General features: G+C 42.4%; 1 protein-coding gene across 1 annotated transcript in view; it reads right to left on the bottom strand.

Moving 5' to 3' along the window:
- Window positions 1-22,798, bottom strand: part of LOC124594717 (proton-coupled folate transporter-like) — a 74,145-nt gene that overhangs the window by 4,998 nt on the left and 46,349 nt on the right. Inside the window, exons 7-10 of the mRNA XM_047133087.1 lie at window positions 20,693-20,794; window positions 19,983-20,120; window positions 19,617-19,700; window positions 15,654-15,810 (exon numbers count right to left, since the gene is read on the bottom strand). Coding sequence (XP_046989043.1) covers window positions 15,654-15,810; window positions 19,617-19,700; window positions 19,983-20,120; window positions 20,693-20,794 — 481 coding nt within the window. The remainder of the gene's footprint in view (window positions 1-15,653; window positions 15,811-19,616; window positions 19,701-19,982; window positions 20,121-20,692; window positions 20,795-22,798) is intronic.

The following is a 22,798-nucleotide window of genomic DNA, read 5'->3' as shown; positions in this document are numbered from 1 at the left end:
AAATGAAACTATATGGTTCCAGAGACCTTTTGAAGTCTCAGACATCTATGATGACTGAAGTGACGAATGGAAATTTGTACCAAGACTTAGGGGCTCGAACCCAGGTATACTGCTCACTAGCAGATACGCTAACCACTACGCCACCCTGGCACAGTTGCTTTGCACAACTGCATGCATCCTCCTCCCCCCCCCCCCCCCCCCCCAAATCCAAGTTCCCCTTCACACCTCAGCGCACTTGGTATTCCCCCTAAACTCGAAAAGCATTGCAGAGGCTTTCCAACTGTATTGGAATAGCACGTCATCATAAAAAAGAGGGGCAAAGGTGCTTTAATCAAATGAAATTGTATGGTTCCAGTGACCTTTTCAAGTCTATAGCGACTAAAGCGACGAATGTAAATTTGTACCAACGCCTAGGTTTGAACCCAGGTCTCCTACTCATTAGGTCGACGCGCTAAACACTACGCCACTTTGGAACAGTGGCTTTGCACAACTGTATGGACACGTACATATATACATAATAGATATTTGAGACTTGAAAAGGTCTCTGGAGAGATATATTTAATTTGAATGACATTTCCTTCGTCTTAAATATGTTGTCGTTATTAATTTGTTAAAGATTAATGACTTATGGCGTTTTGGAGAATTATATTTGGAGTCACATGTCTCAATTTAGGTGCAAGATAGTCAAAATTATTCCCAGGAAGATGAATCCATAGGTTGGTTTTGGAATGAGATAGGAGAAAAGAGAAAATAAAGGTGCAAGAACTGTCGTACTCTCTCTCTCTCTCTCTCTCTCTCTCTCTCTTATGTGTGTGTGTGTGTGTGTGTGTGTATGTGTGTATGTGTGTGTGTGTGTGTGTGTGTGTGTGTGTGTGCGTGTGTGTGTGCATGACAGACAAAGAAAGATAGAGAAGAGAGAAGTATTTTGACAAATTTACAATGAATTTTCAAATGTTGTGGTTTAGTGTAATGCATATTCACATTTCTTTTTGTGTACAATAAGTCCAGATGTTAAAAAATCGGTGAATTTGAAGTTTGAAAGTTGTCAGTTTATTCAACGTAGTATCACAGACCTATGAATGAGACTAAGTTGTATCATAGCATTATTTCAGCCTTGAGAATGGGAAAGATGATGGGTTACTAAAGATACCTGCCCCTATTTCAGTCGCGAATGGCGCGTGAGAAGAACGATTGTTGGTAAGCCTCTCCATTAGCTCTAATTTCTCTAATTTTATCGTTGTGGTCATTTAGCGAGAGGTATGTGTGAGGAAGTAATACGCTTTCCGCCTCTTCCAGGAAAACACTCTCTCGCAATTTTAATAGGCGAACCTCTCTGTAGCCGGCCGGAGTGGCCGAGTGGTTCTAGGCGCTTCAGTCTGGAACCGCGCGACCGCTACGGTCGCAGGTTAGGATCCTTCCTCGGGCATGGATGTGCGTGACGTCCTTAGGTCAGTTAGGTTTAAGTAGTTCTAAGTTCTAGGGGGGTGATGGCCTCAGAAGTTAAGTCCCATAGTGCTCAGAGCCATTTGAACCATTTGAACCTCTCTGGGATGCACAACGCCTCTCTTGACTGTCACTGGAGCTTGTTGAGCATCTATGTAACGCAATCGCGAAGACCAAACGGACCCGTGACGAAAGGCACTCTTCGTTGGATCTTCTCTACCTCTTCCATCAGTCCTGCCTGGTAACGGCTCCAGATTAATGAACAGTACTCAAGAATCGATCGAACAACCATCTTGTGAGCCGCTGTGAATTACATTACCTTGAGATACTTAATACGAAAGCAAGTTCCTTCGCATAATCTACGTAGAAACTCATGGGTATCTCTTCTGGCCGTAATGCCTTTCCATTACAAAGCGATTGAGGCTGTTCCACGATGAATTGTCTCAATATCTGCCATTTCGAACTTCGTACGATGATCGAAAAGAGGGGCCGTATTGTGATCTTCCGCAGTGAAACAATTTCAGAATACCGAATTCAGTATTTCGGTCTTCTCTCTGTCATTTTCCGTTTCTACCATAATTGTCAATGAGTGACTGAACAGATGATTTCGAATCGTTTACTGATTTTACGTACGACCAAAACCTCTTAGGGTTAGTGGTTAGATAGGTAGACTAAATTTTACCTTCAGAGTCACTGAACACTTCTTTCATTGCCCTCCTTACGCTCATTTTCGCTTCGTTCAGTTTTTGCTAGTCAGCTAGGTTTTGACTTCTCTTGAATCTGTGATAAAGCTGTCTTTCTTTACGTATCAGTATTCTTACACGGCTATTATACCACTGTGGGCCTTTCCACCCCCTAAGACCTTGCTAAACATACTTGTCTAAGGCATATTGAACGATGCCTCTGAGTCTTTTTTCCCATTAGTGCTCCACGCCTTCGTCCCCAGCACTGAATAATTGATGGTGACTACTAAGATACTTTATGATTTGTATCCTGTCACTAGTTAAGCAAAAATATTTTCTTACCTCTCTTAACATTCACTGTAATACCCGTAGTGATAGACGCTTTCACAGCCCTATGATCGCTGATATCCTCCTCTGCATTAACTGAGCCGAGAAGTTCAAAACTGTTTGTTGCTAGGATGTCTAAGACGTTACGTTCACAAGTATGTTCTTTAACTATCTGTTCGATGTAATTTTCGCTCAAGGGATTCGGAACAATATCACACAAATACCCCCCTCCCTTCCCCCCCCTCCGCCGAATTACAACGGCAAAATTACTAACGGAATTATCCAAGTTCTGCCTGAAGCGTTCTACCATTCCATCTCCTAACACAATAACCATCCGATTACAGTTTTGACCCACGTTCGATGCTTAAAAACACCCACATTAATTTACACTAAATTAGTTTTCATTCGGAATGTGTAATAACCTCGCTAGAAATGATCGACTTCCTTACTGTAATAAATACAGTACCACCATTGATGACTTATCTATCCTTACGATAACTATTCTAATTTGAATGTAGGATTTTGTTGCTATACACTGCCGTTTTCATCCAACTTTCTGTTAGTGATATTATTTGAGCACTATAATCTTCAGTAACAAGCACTAATTCTGGGACCTTATCATGGATGCTCCTTGAGTTTTCTAATATCATATTGTAAGAGGTCCATGACTAAGGAATTTATTGCTAGCGCACTCGAGTAGATATAAGTTCGATGGATTGCTCACGCGCTGCCTGCCATATGTAAGCTACAATAGAATCGCAGACCAGAGAGCAGTGTCGGCAGCAGTAGGAGTAGTAGCTCGCAGTCGGGCGGTTGGGCCAGGTCGCTCTTAGAGAGCAGTTACCTAGTTTTATAACTCACATAGAGCACTTGTGTCCTGTATGGAGTTACCAAGGCCGGTCGTGGAGATCGATGGTGGTGCCTGAGCGATGTAGTATAAGTTAAAAGCAAACATTATTATTGATTGCCGAGCGCATATGTAATTTGCAGCAACTCATTTCGTACTATTCTTATATTGAAGTCACACGTAAATAATTTTCAATAATTTTTCCAATAATAATCTTTCTTATAAAGAGAGCTTTTGACAGTCATTCATCTGAATTCAAAGTTTTTACTAATTTCTCCTATCCACAGTCATAGATAATTATCGTAAATAAAATCAGTTGTTTTTCATTCATAACAAAATCTAGTGGCCAGCATTGCACTGCGCTGGGCCAGAAAAATTTCTTATAGGAGCAGATATATACGCGTTATCCGCCGACTTAATTGGGGTAAGAATCTTCACTTTATTCAGAATGACTTTTCAGGGCCATGACGCAGCGTTGCTGACGTCTAGATTTTCCAGTTTAAATTCACTGTCAGTTACTTATTGAAAGGTTATATGTGAGTCACATTTTCATTGGGAGGTTAGTCCCCATTTTTATTCCGTGGTTACGGAAATAATCTGTTGGGAGGTTACACTTAATAAACTGTTGGGAGGTTACAATATTAACCTTCTCTATATATGATCTGCGGGAGTGAACATTCTCTGACAATACTGTGGCTGATATATCTTCGATTTAGACAGGTAGTTCATTTCTGATACCAAGGGAGAGGGATACCTCCAAGCTAAAAACCCCCACGTGCATAACACACGTACTCCGCTACTGTAGTAGCCGCTTACTGCGTGTAGTGCACGCCTGACCTATTAGGGGAAACCCTACAACTCCCACCTGATAGCGGCGGTCGGGAAATTCGTATCCGATACCGTCTCTGGTTTAGACTTTCGACTCTGATCCAAGCCTGAAGGCCGCGTTCGACTCTGGCTAAGGTGTTACAAATAGAGTCCACAGAGGTATACCAACAATCTTTCTTTCCACGAACAGTACGAGACTGGAACAGAAGGGAGAACCGATAGAGGTACTCAAGGTACCCTCCGCCACACGCCGTCAGGTGGCTTGTGGAGTATGGATGTAGATGTAGATGCACTGTGATAGCGAAACTTTGCCTGCATCCTGCGTGTGGTATACAACTGTTGATTGTTACAAAGATCTTGACGTGAAGATATGAAATGGGCCTATTTTGGTGAGAGGTGTTATTTGTTCTTGTTTACATGTGTTAAAGTGTATATGGGCACAAACTTTAATCAGAACTGGCGTTAGCATGAGAGCTCAAAATAAAATGAATGCAGCAATAAATTACTACAAGAACAAACATTAAGCGATCTGATATCTTATTTCTATTCGTATATTAACTTATAATACAGTCAATTTACGAACAAATACTTTAATCAAGATTGGCATTAACGTGAATGCCCAGTAATAAAATTATACAGAATTATAGCATTTGCAACGAAATTCAGGTGTTTGTATGACCATGCACTTTATATTTAAATTTAAAGCAATCACAAAACTTCAAATAAGCTGCTGACTTATTTCTGTTCTTAAATTAACATGATCTGGAACATTAGTAAGAGTAGATTCTGTTTATTTTAGCTAGAGATAATATGAATAACAGTTATAGTATTTGTAATGAACTAAAACTGTTAGTATGGCCATGGATTTCAAATGCACGTTTGAGTTACTTCTGTTCTTTCATTAACGTGATCTTGAATATTAGTAAAGGCAGATTCTGTTTATTTCAGCTGGAGGCATTATTTATAAAAGTTATACTATTTGTAATGAACTGAAGCTGTTTATATTACTTAAATTTAAAACAAGAACAAAATTTCAAATGAATTATTGACTCATTTCTGTTCCAACATTAACATGATCTGGAATACTAGTAAGGGCAGATTCTGCTTGCTTTAGCTACATGTATAAAAGTACTGGTTTATGTTAACAGAAGCGGGCCTCAACATTTAGAAATATCCTACAGGTTTTATTCTGAGGTTGGATATTTATGTTGACACCTGCGTAGTTAGGATGTAAAGATAGGGATAGGGGGTGGTTAGGGGAGGAGGTTATAGGGGACAGGGTTTGGGAGGCTGTGTAGGGTTTATTGACTGATTACTTGTTTTGAATTAGCAAATGTGCGAAATTCTGAAAGAAAAAATTGTTTCTCAGTTCAGTTTGGTGATACTGTATTTGTCAGATACTGTATTTGTCAGATACTGTATTTGTGTTGATAAATATTTCAGTTTATTCAAGAAGGACAAATATAATGCCTTTGTTGGCAAATTGGAGTATTTGGAGGTTTTGTTCTACGTTGTTTGCAGATTGATTGTGTTGGGGAAAGTGTATGCAAACCTGGATTTGTTCAGGTTGTTAAGACGGGTGCAGCCATGTGTTCCTTAACTCTTGTTATGAAACTTCTACCAGTTTGTCCAATATAGGAGCTTGGACATGTGTTGCAAATGAGCTTGTATACACCTGACTTTTGATACTGTTGTATAGTGGTTTTGGTGCTGTGTATGATTTTATTTTGTATTTCGTTGTTGGTGAAGAAGCTTATTTTTATGTTGTATGTCTTGAAGAAGTTGACAATTTGCTTAGAAATGTTCCTAGGAAAGGCAGGCTTATAAATGTGGTCTTCTTGTTAGTGAGTGGCTGTTCAGCAGTCGGTTGATTTAATTTTGTAGCATGGATTAGTAAATGTATTATCTGTTATAGCAGGATTGTACCCATTGCTGGAGGCAATTGATTTAATAATTTCCAATTCTTTTTGTCTTTTACTTGTGTCCACTGAGATTCAATGTCAAAGAGTGTCGTAATTAGAGCATCTAGCCGATTATCCACGATCGCTCATTTCCTGACCGATTTACCTCTCAGGATTGTATCTATAATCTAACAGTGTCACAGGTATATTACGAGAGTAACATGTCCACAGGTAAACCATCGTTCCACACCTTTTAACACTGGTGATAAAGGTTGAGTGTTTCTCGCATGTTTCTTTTACATACAGAAAACTTCGCGTATACTAAAATCGCTCTACGGTATCAGCATACAGAGTCGCAAACACTTTTTTTTCTAACACAACCTCTGATTTTTAAAAGAGCGATACAATTTCTGAACGTGCAGAGACAAAGTTCAAATAAGGAGTCATGCCCAACCCTCCATTTTTTTTACGTTGTGAAATCCAGCACATAGCTCGCAAAAGTAGTTGTGAGATACTGGTATAATTTACGCACAAAGAATATTACAATTTGTATACGAAAACGTTAAATTGACACAGGAAATTATAGTGAAATGCAGGATGACCTTCAGACGATCGTTGCTTGGTGCTGGGAATGGAAACTGATACACAACATAAACAAATGTAACGTACTGCGCATAAGTAGGCAGAAAGAGCTATTGTCGTATGAGAGGTGTTCAGTAAGCAACGCAATACATTTTTTCCTCGGCCTTTTTCTGTTGAAAAAATGTAGTATTTGCTGTGGGACATCGAGGAATAATCACGCTTCAGCCCCTATAGTTTCATGAAATTCCAATTGGTGTCGATGCTGTAGATAGCCTTCAAAACGGCGTCTGTAACAGATGTGTAATCTGGCGGAGAGCTGTCGCTGAGTTACTTTTGTCGGAAAACCAGGGCATTCAGATATTCATAGGCACTTACAGAATGTGTTCGGAGACCTGGAAGCGACGAAAAGCACGGTGAGTCTTTGGGCGAGACGTCTGTCACCTTCACAACAAGGTCACGCAAACCTGTTCCATCTCCCACGTGCCGGCCGGCCACACAAAGCTGTAACTCCTGCAATGTTGGAACGTGCGGACACTCTTATTCGAGGTGATCGACGGATCGCAATCAAATACCTCGCTGCTCTACTGGACGTCTGTAGTGGTGACACACTCGTCAACCAGTTGGGGTACTCAAAGGTGTGTGCCCGTTGGTTTCCTCGCCGCCTAACAGAAGACGATAGAGAGCAACGAAGGGCCGTCTGTGCGGTATTGCTTGCGGGCTACGATGCTAATCGTGAAAATTTACTGCCTAACATTATCACAGACGATGAAACATGGGTTCATCACTTCTAACCGGAAATCACACGGCAAACCATAGAGTGGCGACACACCACCTCTCCCGTGAATAAAAAGATCAATATCGCACCCTCAGTAAAATCATGGGGACGGTATTCTGGGACTCTGAAAGCGTTATTTTGTTTGATGTCTTCCCTCATGGTGCAACGATCAACTATGAAGTATTGTGCTACCCTCAGGAAATTGAAGAAACTACTTCAGCATGTTCGTCGCCGCAAAAATAGAAACGAACTTCTCGTTCTTCATAACAACGCAAGGCCTCACACAAGTCTGCGCACCGAGAGGAGGTCACAGAACCTCACTGGTCTGTTCTTCCTCATCCACCCAGGAGCTCGTATCTCGCACATTCCGACTGCCATCTGTTTGACCCATTGAAGGATGCACTATGGGAAGCTGCACGTGGATGATGCGGAGGCTATTGATGCAACAAGGCGTTCTCCGACGCCGACCAGTAGAGTGGTACCCATGAAGGGCAAACAGTTCCTCCATGTAAGATGGGGTAAGGCCGTCGCATTGTCCATGCCTTCTAATTTGTATGTTTGAATGGCGTACTCAAAGTCGAGCAAATCTGTTCTATTTAGTTGGTGTAAAGACTAATCCATGCTAAGTATTTATCCAGATGCATGTGCTAAACCTTCTAAAACGACAGTAAAACTGGCTGATATAACCGACTTCACAACTTAGGATCGAACCAAGACAGATCCCGTGTGCCCAATTAGACAAGTTGAACAGTTCTCGCAGTGTGCTGTAAAACCTCGTAGTTCTATATCTACCTGCTGAACGGCGTTGTCGAAATTTTCTCAGTGATGATGATATTGAGTTTGAACGCTGACTGTTTTCACAAGCGAAATTGCTGCGACGGTTCCCCAGTTTTCTGTAGAACGTATGTAGACACGAATATGGGCTTCGTCACTTACAAAGTCGATCGATCATATATCCATGAATTCTTTGGAGATAACCTCGTTGTGGTAGACTGAAATATGACTTTTAAAACATTCAGCTCACTGTTTCTGTAGAGGGTGATTAATTAGTGTCTCCACTCACAGTAGCCTTTTCGTAGTTGAAGAAAACTGTACTGATCCAGGCCTGAGATGTTGTTTAATGGAAAGATAATCAGCAAAATAAAATAAAGTACCTGTTACATTTGACTGAATAAAACATACGGGCCGAGTTATCCACTCAGAGCTCATGGACTTCCTGGCTCCAAAACTTTAGGTAAGAGACCTGATACTTCACAAAATTCTAAAATGCATGTTACACTGTTGTCACTGTCAGATAAGATGGTGCATGTATCTCCAGCCACGCAGAGGTTTGCCCATAGGCCAGCATATGAAACACATGTAGTTAAAATATGTTGCACCGAAAATGATATTCCATAGGCTCCACACATCGGTGGTCACCCAGCCGGAGAAATGGACAGTGTCCTATTCTTAACCAACTGACTATCATTTCCTATCATTGGTGAGACTGGAATTAGGTTCGCCGTGCCTGTGTGCTCGATTTGGTTGACCGCAGTTTGCCGACCAATATCATCTCACTGACGCATGATCCTTCGCCTGACAATGCGACGTAGCATGCACGAGGTTGGCGCACCGAATCGCAACCGCTCCCCTACACGTTTCCCTGGCTGCTTTGTCAGCTGCATTATTTTCCCGTATCCTAACTGCCCCGCTACCTAGTAGAATAGCACTTCTTTGTCTTGTTTTTGAATCTGTTGCAAGTTTTTCTACTGAAGTTATTTATTGTACAGATTGCGAGGCACTGCGCGAGGAGACGAGAAATCTTCTGTTGTGCCAGCGTCTCACCTGCTCGTTTCCTTTCAGGACTGCGTGTACTTCGGGATCACAATTTCTTATTTGTTTCGGGAGGCGAGTCCTGAAGATCCTACCACGGAAGACAGCTCAACAGCCGTGTGTATACTCCTGCTTAGGTCCATCCCTGTATATGAGGATAAAAACTTGACACAATCTTAAAATTGAGAAAAAGGAAAGAAACGTAATGTGAAGTACACTATTTCTTTCATTCTATCAGGCTTCAAATCACTTTGATTCTCTGAAGACGCCAAGGTGGTAATTTTTTTCATCACTGTTTCGTTACCAGAAGATATGATACATCTAGGTCGATAAGACATTCCTGGGTGGATTGGTCGCATGTGGCCGCCTCCTGAATGTCCGATCAATGTTTTAACGATGCGTTACACTAAATAGCAATGACTGGGGAAATGATAATTTTTTCATGGCCATTCTTGCCGTGGGGAGCCGTCTTCGTAGACTGCATTAGTGAAGTGCTGATCCACGCGCAACGTTGCCTCACTCTAGTCGGGGTATTAAAAAAGTTCTATAAAACTGCGCTCGACGGGACCTGTCTGCGCCCCAAATATTTCCGCAGAGGCATTCAAAAATAGTATTACGCCCTTTGTTCTTAGGTGTTTTAGGTACGATAGCAAGGTTATTTTCGTGTCGAACATTAGGCCCAGATATCACACATATTCCTTAAAACTTAAGACATTGTTATCCATTTTGAGAGATGGTTGGTTATAGCTCCGACGTGAACGGTTAAAATTTACACAAATAGTTTTCTCTGATGAGAACCCTAAACCATTTGTATTAGCCCATTTTTCTAACCTCGTAATTGCCAGCTGTAGTTGCTGCATTGTGGTTGTAAGATCGAAAAAAGAAAGGAAAATGGCCAACTCATCCACTATCAGTGGACTTTTGACAGGCGTCTTGACTGCGGATGTAATGTCAACGACAACTATTGCAACAAGTGTTACACGTAGCTCACTGCCTTGGGGATCTGCATTCTCCCTAACGAGAGCGATCTGATCTCTGATCTCTTCCAATTCCAGTCGAGTTCGAGATGGTGTCAATTTATGGGCACATATTTTTCGAACATGACGAAAATTTCATGCTGGTTTATTTATCACTTCTACCGAAGGAAATCGAATTTTCTGTTTCTGACTGATACACTGAAGCAGCCCTCATCGATAAAATGGCAGTGTCTGTCTGTGTCTACTATAATCACACTGCCATGTAAAACTCAGTGTAGCCTCAGAAAGCCGCGGTGTATCTGATACGTGAATTGACAACAAGCGTCCCTCTGTAACGAATAAATTTTATGGCTCTGGAAGTTGGTTAGTGTCCTTCTGGATGTTGGCGACAGACGTTGCTTAGTATACTACTGCCATGTTTGTGCTGTGCAAGTGACAGAGGAGAGATGTCTCCAGAGAACTATAAGGGGCGATCAAATGAAAGCGAGATCGATGAAAAAATTTTCATAAACTGTTTACTATTTCACATAAAGTAATGGCCGTAACTGTTAACACATGGGCTGGGTAAAAAGTAGTGGCAACACTGTTATATTTCATACCACACTTTACCTGACATATGTTCACCGTATTACATGCCCTTAATATAATCGTCTCGCATCTCGATCTCTTCCCCCCCCCCCTCCCCCCCCCCCCCCCCCCGACACACACACACACACGCACGTGGAAGGTCTCGTGTACCGTCAGCGCGTCCGTCTCTTTCGAAGTCTCGCAAGAACCTCCCTATGGCACGGACGATGTCTTCTCTCACTTCGGTTACTGCATGCAATGATCGAGGTACAACAGTGGCAACGTTACGAACTTGCAGTGAAATTGCTCATTCAGGGAACGCGAACGCTGGGCTCGGTATTACGAACGACGATTAAAGGGACAATCCAATGAATGGAAACGCCATGTTTCTCCTCGCCCATAAATGAGATTGTCGCAAAGTGATTGTTATTGTGGCTTACGATATCCGTGGGTTAATCCTGTAATATGTTGTAGTACATGTGCAGACGGTCACTGCCGCCTGCTACTGCGATTTCTTGTGACATCGTCATTTACCCGCTCTAACAAGAAAGCGGTGGCACCTTTTGGCACTGCATCCATCATGCTTAATGACAGTGCACGATGCCATACGGCGAACCCCGCGTAGGAACGCCTGAATACGTGGAGGTGGGATATACTGGAGCATCCATCGTTTCACTCGATATGAGTCCGTGCGATTACGACCTGTCCACCAAAAGGAAGAAACCTTTGTGTTAGACGTGCTACAACGCAAGATAAGATGTCATCCGTGCTATATGGCGATCCTTGCGAGACATCGACAAAGAAGAACGCGCTGGCAGTGTACGAGGCATCCCATCTATGTGGGGGGGGGGGGGGGAGGAGATCGAGATGCGGGGCGATTATATTAAGGGCATGTATACGGTGAATGACTGTCAATAAAGTCTGGCACGAATTATAACAATGTTGCCGCTACTTTTTATCCAAACCATCTACATTTATCCCACTGTGAGACAATACGGTGAACGCCTTCAATGAGAAATGTTTGCAGTTCCCTACGGAACCGTGATTGTTCCCGGGCGTACAACCTCTACCTCCGATGCAAATCGATGGACGCAAATGTCTTCCTTCAGGGTTCCAAACACATGGAGAACGCATGGGAAGAGTTTGGATACAATCATGGTTCCGTAGGCGGCCGCAAACATGCTTCCATAAAGGTATTGACCGTCTAGTCTCGCAACGGGATAAATATATTACTAGGTATGACTATTACTTTTGGAGTAATAAGCATTTACTTACTTTTTTCCATCTGTCTCGTTTTCATTTGATTGCCGCTTACAGAAGATGACTCCGCTTGCTAAAGAGATATCGGACGGGTCCGTTTCTAAAGTTGGATATTGCCGTTGTGGAAACGTTCGCAGTCATTATCATTGTAGCATGACACTGAAACCTTGGAGACGAAATAAACGGTATAATTTTCTGCTCAGAGTATGACAAGCAACTGAATCTAAATTAGTGAGCAACTGCAAAGGCCACGCACAGTCTTCTACATCACGCTCGACAATGTAATACCAGAATAGTCTAAACCTGTAACTTAGCAGACTCACAGTTAGCTCTGCATATACGTGACAGTTCTCAATAAAAATTTTGAAGAAAAAGTCTGTACTGCAAATACAGATGAGTGGGCGCCTATGAACAAGACCAACTTTATACAACATTAGCAAAGAATTTGTGCTCGTCAACAATAGAGTAGCGCCCTGCATTGATAAGGTACTTAATTCTGTCGGTGGAGTGACAATGTTAAGCGCGAGATAAGCGGCAGTTACGAGGATTATTTCTTCAACAATTCTTTATTGAACAAAATGAGAATTAAACAAACGAAATAAAAATGCTATTTTTCCACATAATCTCCATCCCGTTCTATGGTCTCCCTCCAGCGCGAAACAATGGTGTGTATGCCCTGTCGGTACCGATCCTTGTCCTGATGGCGGAGCCAGTACTTCACTGTGTGAATCACCTCCTCATCGTCCTCAAAATGTCTTCCACGAATGGTATCCTTTAATGGCCAAAACAAGTGGAATTCCGAGGCGGCCAAGTCAGGGCTGTAGGGTGACAGCCGTGGATGGTCTGCCTGACCGCTGCAAATCGTGGAGCTCCTCCGAACCGCCTTCTGGTTGACCTCACCCTCTGTGTCGAGCGACTAACTGTACTTCTGTCGACAACAGATGCTGCATAGACTTTGCACAAGCGTTTGTGAATATTCCCTACAGTTTCTTTCTCTGCAGTGAGAAATTCAAGGACGGCACGTTGCTTGTAACGTACATCAACTATAGACGCCATTTTGAAACTATCATGCAGCTACGCTATCCGTCGGAAGTGACGGAAACTTGGCGTGCTATCTCAGGAGACTTCAAACAATACATACGTAACTTTCCGCATTTGTAGCAGTTTTCGACTGAGAAAAAAAAAATGTGTTGCATTACTTTCTGGGCAATCCTCGTAGTTAAAATATACAGGGTGTAACGGGTATTTGGCACCTTAATAGGTACACACGTCGGTGTGTTGACTGTTTTTTCTCTTTGCCGAACAGTCTTCCCATAAACACGTTACATACTTCTGCGTGATTACTCTGCTATTCACAATAAAGTGCCTGGCAGAAGGTTCAGTAAACTACCTTCAAGTTGTCGCTTTACCGTTTCACTCTTGAATGGCGCGCGGGAAAAACGAGCACTTAAATTTTTCTGTGCGAGCAAAAATTGGAAATTTGTTGTAAGGACTATGGGACCAAACTGCTAAGGTCAGTGGTCCCTAGGCATACACACTAATTAATCCAACATAACCAAACTTACGCTAAGGACAACACACTCACCCATGCCTGAGGGAGGACTCGAATTTCCGACGGGGGGCGGTGCCGGGGGTTGGGGGGGTGGTGGTGGTAGTGAGGTGGGGGTGGGGGGGGGGGGGGTGGAGAAGCGCGGACCGTGACAAGACACCCTAGAGCGCGCGGCTCTGTGTGAGCCCTGATGTCTCTTATTTTATCGTGATGATCATTTCTTCCTATGTAGGTCGGTGCCAACAGAATGTTTTCGCAATCAGAGGAGAAAACTGATGATTGAAATTTTATGAGAAGATCCCGTCGCAACGAAAAACGCCTTTGTTTTAATGATTGCCACTCCGATTCACGCACCATGTCTGTGGCACCATCTCCCCAATTTCGCGATAATACAGAACGAGCTGCCCTTCTTTGCATTTTTTCGATGTCATCCGTCAGTCCCACCTGATGCGGATCCCACACCGCACAGCAATACTCCAGAGTAGGGCGGACAAGCGTGATGTAAGCAGTCTCTTTGGTAGACCTGTTGCACCTGCTAAGTGTTCTGCCAATGAACCGCAGTGTTTGGTTTGCTCTACCCACAACAATATCTATGTGATCGTTCCAATTTAGATTATTTGTAATTGTAATCCCTAAGTATTTAGTTGCATTTACAGCCATAAGAATTGTGTGACTTATCGCGTAATCGAAATTTAGCTGATTTCTTTTAGTACTCATGTGAATAACTTCACACTTTTCCTTATTCAGTGTCAATTGCCACTTTTCGCACCATGCATATATCTTGTCTAAATCATTTTGCAATTCGTTTTGGTCATCTGATGACTTTACTAGACGGTAAATGACAACATGAACTGCAAACAATGTAATAGGTCTACTCAGATTGTCTCCTATCTCGTTAATATGGATCAGGAACAATAGAGGGCCTATAACACTTCCTTGGGGAACGCCGGATATTACTTCTGTTATACCGGATGACTTTCCGTCTATCACTACGAACTGTGAGCTTTCTGACAGGAAATCACGAATCCAGTCGCACAACTGAGTCGATATTCCATTGGCATGCAGTTTGGTTAGTAGACTCTTATGAGGAACGGTGTCGAAAGCCTTCTGGAAATCTAAAAATATGGAATCAATCTGACATTCCCTGTCTATAGCACTCATTACTTCATGAGTATAAGGAGATAGTTGTGTTTCACAAGAGCGATGTTTTCTGTATCCGTGCTGACTACGTATCAATAAATCGTTTTCTTCAAGGTAATTCATAACGTTCGAACACAGTATATGTTCCAAATCCCTACTGCAAATCGACGTTAGTTTACTATGCGATGTTTTCTGCACAGTCGTTACTTAATCACTATGTGAACTATGCCTGTCGGTATAATTGTTGGGTGTGCGCATGTCCACACTTCAGCATAGATGAGGAACAATAGAGGGCCTTTAACACTTCTCTGGGGAACGCCGGATATTACTTCTGTTTTACTCGATGGCTTTCCGTCTATTATTACGAACTGTGACCTATCTGACATGAAATCACGAATCCAGTCGCACAACTGAGGCGATATTCCATAGGCACGCAGTTTGGTTAGAAGACGCTGGGGAAAATAAACATGTACTTGGAGGTATTAACCGATCTAAAAACATACGACTTGTAATTCCTATAGCTAGTTGACAAATAACGCAAACACCGACGTAACGTTGTTCGGAACTTCACCCTCAGTCACCAATAGGAATATCTGCACTTACACGCGTTACACAGTGCATATTTCGGTGTTTTCGCCCAGCTTGGGAGTATTGTGCGAAAAATAAAACTCTGAAGCTTTTTCGCACAATACATTTACTATTGCTGGCGTCGTCTTTCACAGGCGATGTTTCAAGTGTGTTGCGAGTGCTTACTGCTTTGAGTCCTCTCAGACTGGAAAATGGAATTAGCCCATCAAAACATTCTAAAATGTATCTTCTAACAATCAAGCTAAATAATCTGTGTAAGACGACCATCCCTCACTGCCTTGGCTCACTTTTGAACACGCGGATTACGGTTTCTGAACGTGTCGTCATTTCACCGTTCGTTCGTTTGGGGCGAAAACAATAAAAGTTTGACTCACAGGAGCAGCGTGAGGTCGATCGCCATGATGGCGGCGGAGAGCAGGTGGAAGGCGCCAGGGAAGGACTCGATGGTCGCCTTGAAGACGGCGCTGTAGACGGGAGGTCCCACCAGTGGACACAGCGACTCCAGCGTCACCGCCAGCGCGAACACCTGGCCTGTGGACACACAGAACAGACGGGCGCTGCTCATCTCTCTCCACAATGCGGTCACATGGATGCAGTGGCTTTCAAACAGCCTCTTCATTCCTCATATTGATTTTCAGCAGCCTTGTGTAACACCACATCTCAAATCCACAAACCAAAGAATTTTGTGCTCCAGACATACGTTCCTCAGGAACGTCTTCCTCAAATCAAGGCTTATGTCCGATACTAGTCGACTTCTTTCCTCGAGGAATGCTCTCTTAGCAAGTGTGGTAGTCTCCTTAATTCTCCTTTATTCGTCCATCAAGGGCTTATTCTCTTTTTTTCCATGGTAGAAAAATTTGTTGGAATGGACGCTCTATACTCTTCACACCGACAGCTTATTTCCTCTCCTATCAGTTAAGCACACAATTCCAAACCTTCGTAGAGACACTCAATGCACCTTTTCCAACAAACCGCTCTCTCTTCCTTGTCTAAGGCTAGAAATTGTTTTCACTTTTGATGGTAATGTCTTTGGTTTTAAATTCTCCGAAAATTTTATCTGAATGTATTTGTATTTTCTCCTTTTGTCTATTAATAGCAGCATTTCCTCGTTCACCTATTATCCCTTCCCAGTTACCTTTCTTATATCTGTATTTGTCTAACTACTGTGATTACCGCTTTTAGTAATGACAATTCATCCTCAACTAACTAATACAATAACATTCATTACTCCAATAGCTACAGCTTTAGGGATCAGGAATCGTAGCTCATCATTCCTCAATGTTTCAGTATCCCACTTATTTCTACAATGGTTCTCGCCAACAAATCTCTTAATGTCGAACCTATTCAAATGGTTCAAATGGCTCTGAGCACTATGGGACTTAACATCTGAGGGCATCAGTCCCCTAGAACTTAGAACTACTTAAACCTAACTAACCTAAGGACATCACACACACCCATGCCCGAGACAGGATTCGAACCTGCGACCGTAGCGGCTCCTCACAATTACTAAATTACGATAAGAGTCTATGTTTGCTCCTTGGTACGGTTTACAATCTAATATTTGATTTCGAAATATCTGTCTGACAATGACGTAATCCAGTCGGTATCTTCTTGTTATTTTTGAATAGAAAATTTTCAATTACTAGCGGAAATCCGTTGTAGAATTCAAGATTTCTTTCTCCTGTTTCATTCTTATTGCCGAACATGTATTCCCCGACAGCTCTGTCTATTATTTCTTCCTTCTACTATAGTGTTCCAAAGCCCCTGGATTATTACATAAAAGTTTCCCTTTACGTGTTGTGTACCGCGTTCACTTCCATCATATACACCTGCTAACTCGTCGTATGCTGCTTGTGGTATTGGCAGTTGTAACTGAACTGTAATTGTTCTCTTTCAATGGATTTAGCTTCTGTTGAGAATAATCCTATCTCTGAACTGTTCAGTGTCACTCACATCTTGCCCTACCCCAGTAGCCATAGTGGATCTTACTCCCTTCATGCCATTTCCTGACGTGATTGACATTACCAATTTTTATTTTTTTTATTTTTTCAGTATATGCCCTCATCCTCCTTCCATTTCAATTCACTAACAAGGAACTCCTTGAGTGCGAGGCCGCAAAAGGCCAATGATGTTTACGGTATTCGACGCCCCACGTATTGTCTACCAGGCAACCCACAATATTGGCTGCTAGTGGAGATAGGGTTTGGGACTGGAGATATCCAATTGTGAGCACAGCATGAGGCTACGGAGCGTAGTTCAACTGTTTATTCGATGAGTAACTCAACAGTGCTACAGGGCTAGTGGTGTTGATATAAAGCAGAGCAATGGCAACGATAAACAAGGCAAACATTGCGTTATTTCTACAACAACAGTTGCCAAAGTTAACATATCGTCAGAAAGGAACCCAAGGAATTTCGAAGAGTGAGAAAGAAGAGGCAAATGAAATATCAGTGTTTCCGGAAGAGGTGTCAGTGGAATCATGATGTCGTATACGCTCGACTGTGAGGTCAATGTACAAGTGGAGTACAATGATGACGACGCGTGCTTAACAAGGGAAATTAATATTGAAACAAATCATGTAGTCATGTAGTTCACCATCCTTCTCGGACAGGGAGCCACAAATCTCGTCTCCAATGAAATGTGGTAAAGGATAATTGTTGTCCAAAGTGGGCTTACTAAGCATAATTACATACATGGAAGATCATCCGCAGCATAGTAAAGAAAAAAAAAGAAAACAATTATGAATAGATTTCGATTAAGTCCGTAGCAGTATGACCGTGTAATACATAAGAAAAACTACTGATATTCAAGGGAGATCAAGACGTACTTGTTGCAAAAACTGGCGTTTCCGCATTTCAAGGATGCTCGATACAATTGACAGGACGCGCATGATAGTGACCTACTACTACTTTATCCAAAGCACTTTGCGTGCGGCATAGATTACAGCTATTTCAAGGGAAGCAATGGATGGTTGCATAACTTCAAACAGCGTTACAAAATTGAAAAAGTAAGGTAATGAAATTTCAAACCAAGTGTCATCTTGACGATGTACAGTATACTGTGGAATCGACCCGACAATTTGTAGATCAGATAAGCAAAGAAATTTGTTTCCAACTCCACCAATCTGGATTTCAAGAGGAAATTCATATGAAGGGAAATTTGGAAATTAGAGTACCAAGAGTACTGTATCAATGTCAACTAACATCAATGCCTTAACGTATTCATATACAATTATGCCGACTGTTGATTTGGATGGCAAATTGACTGGAAAGTTATTTATTGTGCTGTGAGAAGTTGGTGGTGCTTTGCTCCCTACGATTCTTTCTCGTGTGTGTGATCTTGCAAGGGCAGTACTGAATATTTACATCTCATCAAGCAAGAGTGGGAAAATGGGCGTGAGAAAACTACAGCTATGGTATGAGCACTGCTTTTGGCCAACAGCTGGTAAAAATAACTTGTTTTGCTTGATTCATGGTGCTTATACTCGTAAACATCATACTCCTTTAGAGGAAACTATCCCTTCTAAAATATGTGTGACATTGCTGTTCATACAACGGGGAACCACTGGACAAGTTCAGCAACTGGATGTTTGTATTACTCGTGACCACAAAACGTATTATCGCGCTATCTGCAGCTAGGAGTTAAAGGATAGTCAGTTTCACGATAAGTTCTACGACAGAATGTTTCGCATTCGGTTTCATGCCATCACATTCCATCCGCTCTCATCACCCCCTTACACGAATATGATTTTATATGCGTTCTTTAAGAGTGGATACCTAGCTGAACGTCCTGTGCAGTTTGTAACTCCCAAGGAATTCGCCTTCGATCTTGATGGTGCGAACCTCTGAGATCACTGTGGCGCGCCATTTTTCATTTGGTGTTCATGGAGCAAGTTAATGGTTTGTTTTGAGCATTTCTTGAATGTCGCAGATGTCCATTTTGTGAAGTTTAATACAAACAGCCCATAGATGGTTGATCTCTGCACCTCCCAGACACTCATTTCCTGTCGTCCTCCTGATGCACATTCTGAGTCATTAGCAGTTAATATTTTTCTGTCATAATTGTTAACACAACATTTTCTAACTGGCCTAACTGAAGATTGAGCTTGCGACCTCGCAATCAAGGGGTTTCGTGTAAGCCCTAATAGATCTACGTTGCAGCCTTCATATTTCCATTTTCTGATGTAATACCTCCCTTATTACATTCCGGTTCTGACATTCAAACCTCCGACTTACAGAATGTTGCCACTTAATTTATCTTTTTTTCTTTTCCTCATGATCACATCCCAGTTAGCTAATAAATCGTAAAACTGCTGTTATAAAGGGAACTGCACTCACCTATCTCGTCCTTGGCAACCAGCCTCGTCAGCATCGCCCTTACCATAACCCAGATCAAGGCTCCGAAGCAGCCGATAGCTCCGCCTACAAACAAATCAGAACACATTTCATTGAGAGGAGAACGATAGTGTCAGAATGGAGGAGGAGTGGAGGTATTGACGATGAATACAGTTGCTCGATGTTTTCTCTGAATATGCTCGGTATAATAACACAGAGAAAACATAGCAAATGATATACAGGAACAACAACCCACGTAACTCAAACACTGGAATCACATAGAGTTGGAGTAGGGATAGTCATAACTGCTAATAAGGACATAACTCAGCGAACACAAAATAAAAATTCGCAGGATAGCTGACAACATACCCAGAAACATGTACCACGACTCCGGTGATATGGCGTGGATTACGGCTGCAGAGATCTTGCAGGAGAAAGTGATGAAGGCTATCCAGCCGTCGCCCAACTTGAGCCACCGCACGAACACCACGACGCCCACCAAGGTTCCTGCAACGATGGAACGCCTTGTCTTGGAACAGTAACTCATTTTGCGATCCATCACAGCAATGTGCGGATTTTAGTAAACATTACTCTCGTAGTACCTATTCTGGTACAACTGTATTCGGAAACCTCTGCACGATATTTCTAAACAAACCATGAAATCTAAGAAAGCCGAATATTTACAGTCTTACTGAAAAACAGTCTGTTCTACAATAGAACATTTTTAATGACAGTATTTTAAACTCGGCAAAAGAAAGCTCCTTAAGGAAAAGCAAAACCGGAGAAAATTTCTAACGAAGAGACATATAAACTTACGTATAGATCACCAACACCGCAGCACATATTGGAAACCTAATCTAAATGGTTTTACTGGATACTCACTTGCCGCTGCACTTAGGGTAGCATTAAGCGCGTTGAAAGAAAAAGCTAATTTCTGATCAGTCCTGTTGAATAAATATTTATTATCTATCTCTTTGCATCTTCAGCTGTTTTAGTGTTAAATCTGTGTATTGAGCTCTAAAATGACGTCGAATACTTTGGGACGTGACAGGAAGCAGAACTAATGTGCTGAGCCTCACCTGCAGCAGTGGTGCCATTGCTGAAGAATCTGAACAGCAGATTGTCCTCCATCGTCCACTGGAACTTGGCGTTCACGAACTGGTAGTAGACAACACCTTCTCCTAGAAATGCGGAACACAGCATTGCACGTTGAGTATTTCCAGGTACTGGTCCAAGTACGAATTGAAATAAAATACTCTTCTGTAGTTTCGGTTTCTATATCGTTTCTGCAGATGAATGTAATACCTTTTGCATTCGATATCACTTATTCACTGAATATCATCTGAACAATTGAAAAGCGCTGTTGATAAAACTACCTAGTACAATGAAACAACTACTGGTTGTAATTCAGTCATCTGCCTCTATCTTCTCTACTAATGGGAAACTACACACAAGGGTAAGGTTTCTGAAAATGAGTGGATGCTAAGCATCAAAATGTATTCACATGAAAAGTACCTGTCAAGTGGGAACGAGGGACCAGCACACATGTAGTGAGAGAAATTACTTCATTCTTCGACATGAAATTCAGAATACATTACTTTCTGCTTCGGTAAACAGCTGTTACGCTGTGTTAAAAATTGAGGACAAGGAATAAAACTATCTTTGACTTCATCATACCAAGTTTAAAAAATAACACAGGCAAGCTCCTACAGAAGCAGAGAGTACGTAAAATACGTTGATACGAGGGGTTCCATTTTATATACTCCTCACATATATATATATATATATATATATATATATATATATATATATATATATATATACCACTGGTCATTAAAATTGCTACACCTCGAAGATGACGTGCTACAGATGCGAAATTTAACCGACAGGAAGAAGATGCTGTGGTATGCAAATGATTAGCTTTTCAGAGCATTCACACAAGGTTGGCACCCGTGGCGAAGCCTACAGCGTGCTGAAATGAGGAAAGTTTCCAACTGATTTCTCATACACAAACAGCAGTTGACCGGTGTTGCCTGGTGAAACGTTGTTGTGATGCTTCGTGTAAGGAGGAGAAATGCGTACCATCACGTTTCCGACTTTGATAAAGGTCGGATTGTAACCTATCGCGATTGCGGTTTATCGTATCGCGAAATTGCTGTTCGCGTTGGTCGAGATCCAATGACTGTAAACAGAATATGGAATCGGTGGGTGCAGAAGGGTAATACGGAACGCTGTGCTGGATCCCAACGGCCTCGTATCACTAGCAGTCGAGATGACAGGCATCTTCTCCGCATGGCTGTAACGGATCGTGCAGCCACGTCTCGATTCCTGAGTCAACAGATGGGGACGTTGGCAAGACAACAACCATCTGCATGAACACTTCGACGACGTTTGCAGCAGCATGGACTATCAGATCGGAGACCATGGCTGCGGTTATACTTGACGCTGCATCACAGACAGGAGCGCCTGCGATGGTGTACTCGGCGACGAACCTGGGTGCACGAATGGCAAAACGTCATTTTTGTATGAATCCAGGTTCTGTTTACAGCATCATGATGGTCGCATCCGTGTTTGGTGGCATCGCGGTGAACGCACATTGGAAGCGTGTATCCGTCATCGCCATACTGGCCTATCACCCGGCGTGATGGTATGGTGTGCCATCGGTTACACGTCTCGGTCACCTCTTCCTCGCATTGACGGCACTTTGAACAGTGGACGTTACATTTCAGCTTGTTACGACCCGTGGCTCCACCCTTCATTCGATCCCTGAGAAACGCTATGTTTCAGCAGGATAATGCACGACCGCATGTTGCAGGTCCTGTACGGGCCTTTCTGGAAACAGAAAATGTTCGACTGCTGCCCTGGCCAGTACATTCTCCAGATCTCCCACCAATTGAAAACGTCTGGTCAATGGTGGCCGGGCAACTGGCGCATCACAATACGCCAGCCACTATTCTTGATGAACTGTGATATCAAGTTGAAGCTGCATGGGCAGCTGTACCTGTACACGCCATCCAAGCTCTGTTTGACTCAATGCCCAGGCGTATCAAGGCCGTTATTACGGCCAGAGGTGGTTGTTCTGGGTATTGATTTCTCAGGATCTATGCGCCCAAATTGCGTGAAAATGTAATCACATGTCAGTTGTAGTATAATATATCTGTCCAATGAATACCCTTTTATCATCT

The sequence above is a fragment of the Schistocerca americana genome, chromosome 1 (genome assembly GCF_021461395.2).
Source record: "Schistocerca americana isolate TAMUIC-IGC-003095 chromosome 1, iqSchAmer2.1, whole genome shotgun sequence".
Lineage (NCBI taxonomy): Eukaryota > Metazoa > Arthropoda > Insecta > Orthoptera > Acrididae > Schistocerca > Schistocerca americana.
This window is presented reverse-complemented; position numbering and strand designations above follow the sequence as displayed.